Source organism: Halyomorpha halys, unplaced genomic scaffold, assembly GCF_000696795.3.
Source record: "Halyomorpha halys isolate HHAL.00 unplaced genomic scaffold, Hhal_1.1 Scaffold390.1, whole genome shotgun sequence".
Lineage (NCBI taxonomy): Eukaryota > Metazoa > Arthropoda > Insecta > Hemiptera > Pentatomidae > Halyomorpha > Halyomorpha halys.
In genome coordinates this window covers 1,528,300-1,541,166 of record NW_027112043.1, presented here as the reverse complement: position 1 = coordinate 1,541,166, position 12,867 = coordinate 1,528,300, and the positions used below count along the sequence as shown (strand labels likewise).

General features: G+C 28.1%; 1 protein-coding gene and 1 long non-coding RNA gene across 2 annotated transcripts; one reads left to right on the top strand and one right to left on the bottom strand.

Annotated features, from left to right (window-relative positions):
* Positions 1–4,961: 4,961 nt before the first annotated feature.
* LOC106682147 (beta-1,4-glucuronyltransferase 1) lies at positions 4,962–7,140 on the bottom strand. Its single transcript, XM_014422851.3, has 3 exons — positions 5,868–7,140; positions 5,661–5,786; positions 4,962–5,576 (listed from the first exon to the last, which is right to left on the bottom strand). The coding sequence occupies exons 1-3, from the start codon at positions 6,939–6,941 to the stop codon at positions 5,370–5,372; spliced, it is 1,407 nt and encodes a 468-aa protein (XP_014278337.1). The 5' UTR covers positions 6,942–7,140; the 3' UTR covers positions 4,962–5,369.
* On the top strand, positions 6,561–12,486 carry LOC136796381 (uncharacterized). The gene is made up of 3 exons (XR_010844090.1): positions 6,561–6,670; positions 10,247–10,315; positions 11,636–12,486. It is a non-coding gene; the product is annotated as an uncharacterized lncRNA (long non-coding RNA).
* The last annotated feature ends 381 nt before the right edge of the window (positions 12,487–12,867 follow it).

Below are 12,867 nucleotides of genomic sequence, written 5' to 3'. Positions count from 1 at the left end.
AGTGCTTCTTTTACACTGATAAAATAGAAGGCAGAACAAAGTAGGCAGTTTCACAAATCTAAATCAAATTATTTTTTTTTCCACTAATTGGATTTACAGTTCACTCCCCACTCACATTTCAAATTGTAGGGCTTGCTGAAACCCTGTTTGAAAACTAACTTTTTAATCAATATAAGAGTTCATTTCTTGTTCTTTTCATCACTTTTATTTTTCCCTTACAAATTTACTTAATCTATAATCTGAATATGTTTATAATTTACAACATGTTCAATTTACTGTTGGGCTTTATTGATGTAAATTTTTTCAATACAACTTGAATTTATTAATTTTATACAGGCTTATTCCTTCTGATTATTCACTGTTCTATGAATCATGTATTCATTTAATATTTTTAATTTTGCATATATTTTATATTTTTATTTTTAATAGCAAATGTGCTAATGGAATAGTAATTGAAAATTTTCAACAAGATAAATGAAATATTTATACAGACATATATTATGCATAGGAATACATAAAAATTTGTCAGAGTTAGGAAAACATTACAATTAAAACAATCTAACCAATGAACAACACTATCTGAAAAGAAACTAATGGCGTAAATTTCATTTTTATTTTAAATAAAGTTTATCCAACAAAGATAAAAACTGCGAAATTTCCATTCTGTATGTTTAATACTTTTATTTTTCATGACACAAAAGTCATGTCAGTTCAGAATATTCTGTTAGTGTAGATTGGTTGAGTAATGTTGAAGTTATTGCTATTTTACTGATTTAAAAAAAAAATCGAAAGGAGGTAAAAAAAAAAAAATCAGAATTCATTTTTCCTAAAAAGAAAATTTTGTTGGTCCACTTTACTGGAATCATCTTTTAGTATTTATATTTTTTTTATATATTTAAACTCATTTAATGCAATTAAAAATATTTTTATCATCCAACAAAGAATAATCGATTGGTAAATACAGAGTATAGTATCACACTGTTTTTCAATTTCAGGCACTTTTTAAATATTGTTCGATTAAACTATCTGAACCCTCCTCTTCCCCTTTAAATTAAATATTTCGAAAGTGATATAGGACTGTCGCTCCCTCGGGATCTTAGTGGGGTGAGTCGGGCCGGAAAGAATGGTTTTTTTTTGTATGTTATGATCTCCTCTTGTGAGATTGTGAAATTTCGTTCATTGACCAACCTACTCGCTATAAGTGTCTGTTTGAAAAGTCAGATAAGTAAAGCTACCAGAGAGGGTGGGAGAGGAGAGTTTCACGCTGTCTTCCAATGTCAGGTGCTTTTTAAATATTGTTCGATTAAACTATCTTAACTCTTCTCTTCCCGTTTCAATACATCTAGGCAGACAGGCCCTGCTCTACGGAGCACCTATGCTGACCAACAGCACCTTCAACGGCCAAGAGTTTCAGAGTGGTATACTGAGACATACTTCACTTCAAAGAGCAAAGATGGACCACATACATACGACATTCAAACTACCGACAGCGACAGAATTTATATCGAGAAGACATATAAAACTTTCTAACAGCCTTCAGTAGTGTACAAACCCATTATTTAGGACACTGACACCGACAGAACGGCCATAAAGGTGGCAGACACACAGACTCAGACTCGATTGAGAAAAGTAACTAAATTATTTTAATCAACAAATCTGGTGAGCATCACCAAAAGACTAACACAAAATACAGACAACTCAAATTCAAATGATCAAATCTCCTTATTTTTGTGAATTTGTTTTATCCATAATCTTTTCAACAATTTTCGTTTCATAACATATACCATGGCGCACCGTTCCTCTATATCACTGTATAGATGCTCTTTCTATCTATGTGTAAATATATTAATCTATATATTTTTTTTATTCGTGAAATGAAAAAATAATTGATATATATTATAAAACTTAATGAAAAAAAATGTTGGTTGGTTTTTTATTCCATATGTGGGTTCAATTTATGTTACCAGAACGCAGAAATAATAATTTGAATATAAATGTTTAATTTTAACTAAATACATACAATAATCAAAATCAATTTTTCAAATGTGTTCCTTTAATCTATATACATTCTCAAATCTATCAATGGCAAAGCATTGCCAAATCAACTAGTATTTATTTTAAAAAAAAAGAAAAAAGCTGTGAAGTAATTATCCTGACCTATGTACTTGGCTGACTTTTTTTTCTGTTCGATTTCTTAAGTGTTTTTTCACTAACCCTCAGTGCAAAAATTTGGTCTGAGAGATCCATAACAATATTTGTCTTATATTTTGGTATGTTGAACTAATTTATTATTTTTGTAGATAATATAATCCATTTTCATATAAATAAATATGCACAGCAATCAATTTATTATCTTTAACCTATGATAATAAAAAAATAGACAAACAATTGTATCTATGTCCAACAACTCATCTGTCATGTTGCAGGTTAAGTTTCAAATAAATGTTAACATACATTTATTTTTTTATGAAATTATGATTTTTTTTTATCTTACATTAGTTCTTCCTTATTTTATATATTTTTGTGAGTATAAATCATCTCTAAAATTTAATATTTTACATATTTTGTAAAATAAAATCAAAAAATGTTAACTATTGCCATGAGATATTGGAAATTGAACAATAAAATGTGAATATTGTGAAAAATATTTTTTAAAAAAGTTGATTTATATCCATAGTGTAGAGAAAATATTATCATTTTTATGATAAATTATTTTTTATTTGTAAAAAGTTATAATTTATTTCATAAGTCTGAATTAAGAATTATTAATGAATTTTAAATTTCTTTGAAATATAGGTTTATTAGATATCTTAAATATCATATTAATGTATTGTGTTGATAAATAACATTTACTTAATCATTTGAATGTCGATTATTGGATAATTGGGTTGATTTTTGTTAAGATACTAGAGAAAAGCAATCTATATAAAACAAGTACCGATTGACATGTACTTGTAATTAATGACATACACCAAGAATAGGAACTTATAAAATTTATTTATACTTTAATTTGTTGAACTTTTTAGTCAATATCAGGCACTGAGAAAGCAAACTTGTTAGTTTTTTCTAAGAACTCAAAGTAGCAAGACCTGTATAAAAGTCAAGCCAGAAAAAGTTAATTTATTTTAAAAATATAGTGCAAGTGTTTTTGCTAAATTATAAAAATTACTAAGAGTTAAATATAATAAACTATGAAATGTTTAATTAGTGATCATGACCCAATAATTTTGAAATATAATTCAAGTGAAGTAGCGAAATGTAAAATTATTAAGAAAACTTAATATCCATTAAATAAAATATATGACTTCCTTTCAAAAGTTATTTTTGTAAATTTGGAAGTGACCAGGAGTATTGCTACAGCAATTGGGGGAGATAAACAATCTTGAATTTTCCAACTACACTGTGAAGTATTTTAATATTCCAAACTCCTTTAGGTATAAACTTTTTACTTACCTGTTATGAATTTTAAAACCTTGATTTTAAGTTTTAGTAACTGAATAAAACATATTGCCACAATTTTTGCAGTTGGAAATAGGTTCTCAAATCTACCAAATTTGTTGTCTTCATACAGTTGAAGGATGATGACACCTTCCCTGTTTCTCCAATGGTGATGTCCCAGGAAGCTAAGAACTTTTACATGGTGTTGAGAATGTACGATATCTTAAGAGGTTTTTGAAGATAACATCCTCAGAAGTTTACTTACTTCCACTCATAATAAAAATAATTTTTTTTTTATAAATAAATTGCAGCAATTATGTTTAAAAAATAACTAGTTATTGCATTTTTACTTCCCAACTTTGCTAAAAATTTTAAAAATGCATGTATAACTAATATCATAAAGCTCATTAAACATCAGTAATCCGTGATGAAAAAATCTTAATCATTAAAATTAATAAAATAATTGCAATTTTTTATTAATTATTGTCAGAAAATAAGTTATAGTCAATATAAAACAAATAGTTTGAATTTAAGATCATGTTTTCTATAATTTAAAATAACAATAAAGGAAATTTTGCACAAAAATAGCAAAAAACAACCAGGAAACTTTTCTCAGCTGCTGAGATACTGAGTTATTTGAAAAATAATATATCAGCAATTTTATATCACTAATCTGACAAACTTATGGATTTAATTTTATCACTCCAGTCTAATTTGCGCATACTAAATTTTTAATTTAATAACCAACTATTTCAAAATTTTAGAATTTCTATAGAATAATAAACAGCATGAACTAGAGATAACTGAGTACAGCAGCAATGCATATACTTGTAACTTGTTGTGGGGAGGTAGTTTAGGAAGATGGTCCTAAACTACCTCCCCACAACAAGTTACAAGTATATGCATTGCTGCTGTACTGTACTTTCACTTGTTACAGACTTATTTCTTTACTGACACATATCTATATCATACTATTCATTATTAATTGAATTATATTTTCTTTAAAATTATATATTCTTTTTATAATCAATCAAAGCTAATTTGTGTATATTCATCAGAGTCTATGTAATTTGACCATTCTGTCGAGTTTCTATCTTAAGAAATTCAGTTATGATGAATATTTCGTTCTTTAGCTTTCACTGAAGCTAGTGAAAACAAATAATTATCATTTATTAATAGATGGACATTAGTTCAGCAATATAAATATAAAATGGTTGTGTGTGAGGGTGTATATATATATATACCGCACACATATATACACCCTCATATATATATTATTTAAATTAATTAAAATATTAATTAATTCAAATTAATAAATATTGACATTGAATTCCATTGTTCAACATAGAAATTTTTTTAATCTTTAATTGTCAAGAGAATTAAAAACCACAATATAGTGAGGTATAAAATTAATCAAATTTATTACAATTTTTTTAAACATTAAAATATAAGAATCTTAATAATTTTATTTCCATAAGAAAATGAGATGGACATGAAACATATAATATAAAATTAATAAGCAGTTATTTGGAATGAGATTTATAGTTGTTTAACATTAAATCATGATACAAAAACAAAAAATTATATTTTAAATATCAAAATGTACTCTTTAGAACCTTTATACACATCAGAAAATAATTTATAGTTATAATAACATTTTGTTTAAGGTCTCCATTTAGTTAAAAAATAATTTTATCACTTTTTAACAAAAAATGTTCTTTACTCTAAACTAAAGACAAAAATTAAATAATTTTGTTACAAGTATCTTGTAATACAACAAAAATAAATAAAATTATATATTTTTACAGAATTGTATAAAAAAAAGACTAGAACAATTAAATGTATAGTATTTACAACCACTTTGAACAATGCATAGTTTTCTTTAAAAAGCATCTTAAGTTTGAATTACAGATTAACAAACTAAATGCAATTTAATGTACCTTACAGCGAGTATTATGTTTTTGACGAGCAGTAATGCTTGTGATAATATTGTCGTAATGAAAATTATTAAGCCTCTGTTGCTCTAATCTCCAACTATCTTTAGTTATATCAGCTTTTCTTTTTACTCCAGGTGAATGCACCAAAAAGGCACCATCGAGGATAACAAATCTATATCTCAGAAGGCACATTTCATGCATCTAAGAATATTACAAATTTACATTATAATGTAAATATAATACAATATTTTTATAAAACTAATAGAGAGGGAGAGTAAAATGTACCTGTGTCATTTTATCTTGTTGCCCTTCCCAACTAAGCATTTCACTGTACAGTGGATCAGCATTGGTTCCTATAAAAACAGGCTCCCAACGGTGAAATGGAAATTCCCTTCTAACGACAAAAAAAGGCTGCAACAAGGAGGTATCGTAATGGTAAAAATTGAATAAAACACTTATCAAATATTTTATTTCAGTAAGAAATCTACTTGCTTCTATTTTATTATCAAGAATTAATGATTTCCTCAATAGCCAACGCTGCAATCCTGGAAATCTTTGACAATGGCTACAAACCCATCGATGGAAGTAAAATGCTTGACTTTGGCCATAAAGTTGTAATAATTTTGATTTAATATCAGGAATGACTTCATAATGTTGAACTTCAAAAACTGGTAAAACATACACCAATTTGTTTATACATTCTTCCAGTCCAACACCACTTTTTTTCTGGAGATTTGCCACCATTTTAATAAAGTTTTTAACTAAATTTTTGCTAGGAAACAGTTCAACATCAGAAACAAGAACGAATGTTGTCATGGTTTGTCTTCTAGCAACGTTTCGAGCAACATTTACAGGATAAGTCAACAACTCAGAAGAACGAAATGTATGAATAGACTTTTTAAGAACAGCATATGGTGTAGAGCAATCATATGGCATAACCAAAGACAAAGGACAATCAGTTAATTGAGGTGGATACTTTTGTGGGAAAACAAAATGCAAAGAAACTCTAGACATATCAGGCAAACATCTACAAAGCCTATTGAGAATACAGATTACTAATGAAGCATCAGTACTAGGAACAAATGTAGCAATGCTAACAGGACCTTGCCAACGATGCAGGATTTCTACCAAGTAAAAGACAAACTCTGGAGTAGCATGAGTGCAGTATGTTACATTTGTACTGGCATTAAGAGGGTAAGATGATTCCAGGACATTATATACAACTCTGTAATCACTTTCTTCCCTCAATTCTGGAGGGTACCTAACATCATCATTCTCATATTCTAAATTGTAAGGTAATCCAAACCTAAATTTACAAAAGCTAAAATTTTGTGGTACATAGTTGTTTAAGAACTGACCAGGTACAAATTGGTGATTTTTAGAAAAATTTGAAAAAAACGGACGAAAAAAATCGTAATCATTACTAGATCTCCCTAAAATTGATCGAAAAAAAGCTGCTCGTTTGTGATGAAACACTCGACCAATAATCAAAATAATACAAATAATTAACAATAATAAACAACACTTAGTTCGAAGACATCGGACGGCTAATAAGTAACATCGCATTATAAATGTCAGGTTAACGGTAATGGCATGTTTATCAGATTATTTTTTTAAGTGGGATAGTTGTCATATTTGAATAAATACAATTTCATGCTTAAAAGAAATGTCATTCCTACTAAATGATCAAGACATAACAACTTCATGAAACCTCCCTTGTAATTGGGGAGGACCTTTCATACAAAGAAGTAAAAATTGTAGTTTTAAATCATGAAATCAACTTGAGTTTTTTAGACTAGCACCAATAATTTTGGATTTATTGATAATTGTACTAGTTTTAGAAGTAATTTACAAGAAATGGTTGTGATTTTTTTCAATTTGGTATTTATCAATATTTACTTTAGGCACTCCAAAAGGCGGCAAACCATTATTATTATTGGAAGATTATTGATTGACCGTGTGTATAGATGAATGGAATATGGTCCGGGTGCGGTCAAAAAAACTCAAATAGTAAATGATGATAGGCATTATTATTATTACTAGACCAGACTCTAGGTTGGTTCCAAGCACCGATTTGACAGTCAGCAAACTGTCAGCAGCATGCGCAGTACCGTTTTGGACTCCTTTGGAATCTAATACCAAGGTCAGAACCGTTTGCAAATTGTCAAAACAGTACCTGCCCTGAGAAGGGACTCTAGTAGGGATGCAACATTGACATCGATGTTTTACGTTTGTCACAATTCTTAATTTTTTTATTTTTTAAAGTAACTTAATAAAAACAAAAAAATTATTGTTTAAACAGATTCATATTTATTACAGATAAACAATAAAAAATGTGGTGAGATGAGGAAGTACTTTCACGCTAACAATGGTATAAAGATAAGTTAAATGTCTGTTCCAACAACCAATTCTGACTGTCCGGAACTGTGCGGAGCACCCCCAAGACAGGGTTTGGGAGGGAAAAACACTTACTACGCAAGCTCCCTACAGTCATAAGTGGTTGCGGGAACTAAGAATCCAATATCGACAACAAAAACATCGATGTTATAAAATATCAATGTTCAATATTAAAATATCGTTGCTTACAAAACATTGCTAAAAATAAATTGATGTTTTTGAACATTCATTTCAATAACAGAAGATCTATTCCAACGACTTCTGATTATCCAGAATTGCATAAAGCATGCACAGTATAGGGTTTGGGAGGGGATAAACATTTACTACATATGCTCCGTGCAGTTCTCGATGATCAGAAGCTGTTGGAATAGACCTTATGTCATTGGAATGGATGTTCAAAAACATCGGTGTGTAAATAACTAAATATATTAATTTATATCAAACTTTCAATTGTATTCAATTAATCTATCTTCATACCTAAATCTAGTAATTGGGATATTTAGGAGATTTGTTTTCTTTAAAGAATAATGTTGATATCAAGATATGGTGAATGTTGTTTGAAAATAAAAAATTGTATTGGAAGATTAATAGTTGACCATAGCAAGAGTGTATCCAGACTCAAAACTAGGGGAGGGCTAGCCATAGTCAAACATGTTGTGGCATTTCAGCACTGATAAAGGAAATGAAACCAAAATTTTAGGAAAATTATATATAATTTTCGCAGTGATTTATTAGTTATTACTATTAGTATTTCCTTGAAATTAAATTATTTTTATTAAATTAATATTTTGTTTCCACCTCTAGGGGGGCTGCTGCCTCCTGCCTCCCGCTGGATCTTGCTAGATTGTTGGTGGTGATCAGTAAAAATACAATATAGTATAGGATTACCATTAAATAGTTTGTTTTTTACTATTTAGTGCCTTTATTGACTACAAACAAGACTATCTTCCAACTATTAAAAAATAATAATTAACAAACAATTTAATGTTATAAAAGTTTTAATTTTTGCAGTTACCATGTTTTACTACGGAATAGCTCATATGTTTAGAAAATTAATGAGCAGTTGATGCAACTGGTCTCTACTTACCAGTTTGGTATTTTTCCTTTTTATTTTTTTTCTTCAAGTGATGAAAGGTTTTTTCTCAACTAAGCCAGTAAACGTATATCAAGCAAATTTGTATTAAAAGCTTTTACTACTTCCTTTAGATCCTGATTAAACATTTGATAACATAGAGTTATTAAAGAGTATTGCCTGAAGATAATAAAAAAAAATACTTAAAATATGTGACTTAATAGTATCAAATTTGGAAAACAAACCAAAGATTATACATATATTGATTTTAATTTGTTTACAAAATTTTAATTTCCAATTTAATAACTTTATCTAAAGCTTTAAATTATCTAAAGTTTTGCATCTTGTTTCTGATATATTAAGTAAAATAATAATAACTGTCAGCCAGACTGGTGGGGGAGGGTAATGTTACAGCTGATGATCAACTTATAAAACCTGGCTGATTCTTCATAAATTATTGTTTCATAGATTTTCGTTCATAGATATGCCTGAGAACAACTGTCAGCCACCTTGGAAAAGGTGGGAAGGCAATGGCTTAATGGATTCACATTACTGAAATGATTTTGATTTTTCAAGTTTTTATTATCCCCTCCTAGTGGTGACCTAAATTTCAGATTTTCATCAGGTTGAGTGGGTGTGGGTATTCTGCTTTTAAAAACAATTTTGTTTTTTTGTTTTTGTTTTGTTTTTCATCATTAGCTTACATATTTTCCATCTCCACTGGACTGGTTGAGTTATTTTTTGTTCTTTAAATGTCAAAAGCGAGACACAGGAAATTTTCATCCTTGCTGAAATTTTAAGAAAAAGACATGAAAAAATTTTAAGTTTTACTGAAATGATTTTTAATTTTCAAGTATTTATTACCCCCTCTTAGTGGCAGCTGAAGGCATTTCCTCCCTCTTTAAATTGTCTGAAGGTGGTTTCCATCCACATTCAGGAGCATAAAATAATCTATCAAAGTGTAAGACTGGCCCAAATCATTTTGAGACAGAAAGAAGCATTTTGTTGTCCTTATCATTAGCTAAAACATTTTCCACCACAAACTGACAGTTTATTTTTTTACTTTATAAATCAGAAACGAAAACCTGAAAAAATTTTTAATTTTGTTCAAATGATTTTCAATTTTTAAATTTTTACTAGTCCTCTTGGTGGTGGATGATCGTCTTTCCATCCTCTCAAAACAGGTTGATAGCTGTTTCCATACATATTCACAAGTTTGAAATAATGGATTAAAATATTTGTCAGGCTCAAACCATTTTAAGGTAAATAGTTTTTATCATCAGCTGACACAGTTTCCACCCTCGCCAAAGTCGCTGACCACTATTTTTGTACTAATTACATTTTAGAACAAGAAAAGAAATCATTTTCAGTGTGAATCGAATGGATTTTTTTTATTTTACAGACAGCCCTCTCATCAGAACACCTGACTGAATCAGATGCACCCTATCAGGTGTAATTGAAGCTAGTTCAGGTCAGGCTTTTTTTTTTTCATCACCTCTTGGACTATTGAGATTAATGTCTTAGGGAGGAAAAATTATATGTTTTAAGTAGAAAACAGATTTTCAAAAATAAATAAAATGTCTCAATTTTTAACTGATGGTTTTTTGCCTATAAAAGTATCTCTGTCCACTTCATTTAATTACTTTTTTGATTCACAATACTCTTTTAAGTAACAGGAGGTTAAACCTTATAAAATTTAGAGTTGAAATGTTTGGTAATTAATTTAATATTATACTTTTTTTTTAAACAATAGTAATTTTTTCTTGTTTAACATTGTTTAGTTTTGTCCCAATGGAGCACAAATTGATAGATGTTTTCATTTCTTCTATATTTTTTTTAAATTATTTATTTTTTGCCTGTGTTTATGATTCTATCGTTTGTTTTTTTCTAATTTTTAGTTATTATTTCTCAATTTCGTTTTCTTTAAGTAAAAAAATGTTCTCACAATAAAAATAAAAAAGAATTATTGTTTCATAAACATTACAAACTTTGTTTTACCTTCGTTCTCCTTAACTTAGCTACTACTTTTCATATGAGGTGTTCTTGTCGTAAGTGTTACAAGTTCATTTTTTATTTATTGAAATAATCAAAGGTTTGAGTAAGTATTATTTTAAAATATTGGGATATACTAATTAATAAGTAAATGTTTTTGAAACTTTTTTTAATTTAATCATGCAGCAATAATTATTGCTAATTAATTATTATCCTAACAGTTATTTAATGATTAATTATAATGAATAAAATATACAAAAATTGAAACAAAACAACACCTGGGTTGTTCTATGATATAATTTATTGTTTTAAGGGTTTGGTACTACTATTTCAAAAAAACATTTCAGATCTTTTATTTTTATGGATATACAAAATGTTTGAAAAACGGTGAAAAATGAAAATGCTCCATTTTCCAAATTGTTGAAGTTTCTCAGGAATAATAAATAAAAAATTAAAAAAAGAAAAAAAAAAAAAGATTGTCATCTCACAAAACTAAGGTGTTATATTTTTTCTTAGAACTATAGATTTATAGAAGCATGTTTGTCTTTTTTATGTAATGTATTTTTTAATTAATGGATTTATAGATACATAATTCTAAAAAGTAATGAACTTTGTTAAGATAACTAACTTCACTCTTTAATTAATGCAAACACACACTCACTCAACCTTCAAGGACCCCTACATAGTCAGGCCAAAACATCAGTTGTCAAATTAAAAGAAAAAAAATTTACAATTACAAATTTTACATTTTATTTAAAGCTTGTTTTATATTAATAAAAGCCTCATCTTATCATTTTAGAGATGAACCTGAACAAAGCTACTTTTTTAATAACTCATTTCCCAATGGCTACAAGACTGTGCAAACAGAAGTACATTCACCTGGAGAATGGTAGCTGTGGATGAGGATGGAAAACCAGTTAAAGATACATTCTTGTTGCTTTCATGCTGTTTGTGTACAGCGGTGTCTGTTGGGGCAATGTTTAGACAAGGAATGGCGAGAAAACTTGTACAACTACAATTCCTCTTCCCAAACATCAAGAAATTGTAAACTTCATTGAAACATATATATAATTGTTGTCTGGTCTATGCAAAATCTTTTTTACTTTTAAAAATCTTATATGAAAGTAAAGTAACATCATGAAAATGTTGCGAAGGATTGTATACTAACCTTAATAATTTATCTCATTATGGCTTTAAGTATATGTGTAAAAATAATTGATTATAACTAGATTTTTTGTTTGTATAACAATTTTTTATAATTTTTTTATTTATTTATTTTTTTTAGTTTATCTGTATATTCAGACATGTGTATTCACATTTGTAATTATAGGCTATTCCTAGAAAAAGTTTGTTTGTTTCTCTATTGGTCATAAGCCAAGATCAAATTTATATAAATAATTAATTTTTCAAATATAGAAAGCAATATTTTACAAATATGCTTTATACATGCTAGAATCATTTAAAGTATTAATAAGACACCATAATTATTGGTAAGGTTGCTTTCATCAATGAGTAAAATAATGTTGGCAAAAATGTGAGATCATATCTGTTAAATCCTAACTTTTCAAGGAGGACAGCAAGTTGTTGTACTTACTACTCCTGATTGTATATACTGTATGTGAAAATATAAACTTAAAGTTATAGGTTTCACTGAATGAGTTTCATTAAAGTAATTAAATATAGTGAATGAAAACTTCTCTTCCTTAGTTAAATTTTTTTAATTTTTATTACATCACATAACGACATTTCAGGGCTGTGACCCCATCATCAGGTATCTATAAATATGTTCACAATAACAATCCTATGCATACTTGCAATTAATATATGTGCCACAATTTTTATTTTTATTAAAAAACAATTATCTGATTAAATATATCTTCTATTAATCACATTTTCTGTTTCAATTTTAATTTAAAATTTAAATAAGGAACTAAACTGGATTTGGCGAATGACACAATTCTTCTTTTTTCAAATAAAATAATTTATTTCATATAATCAGAAACAACGTTTTGGGAAATATCCCCCATCTTC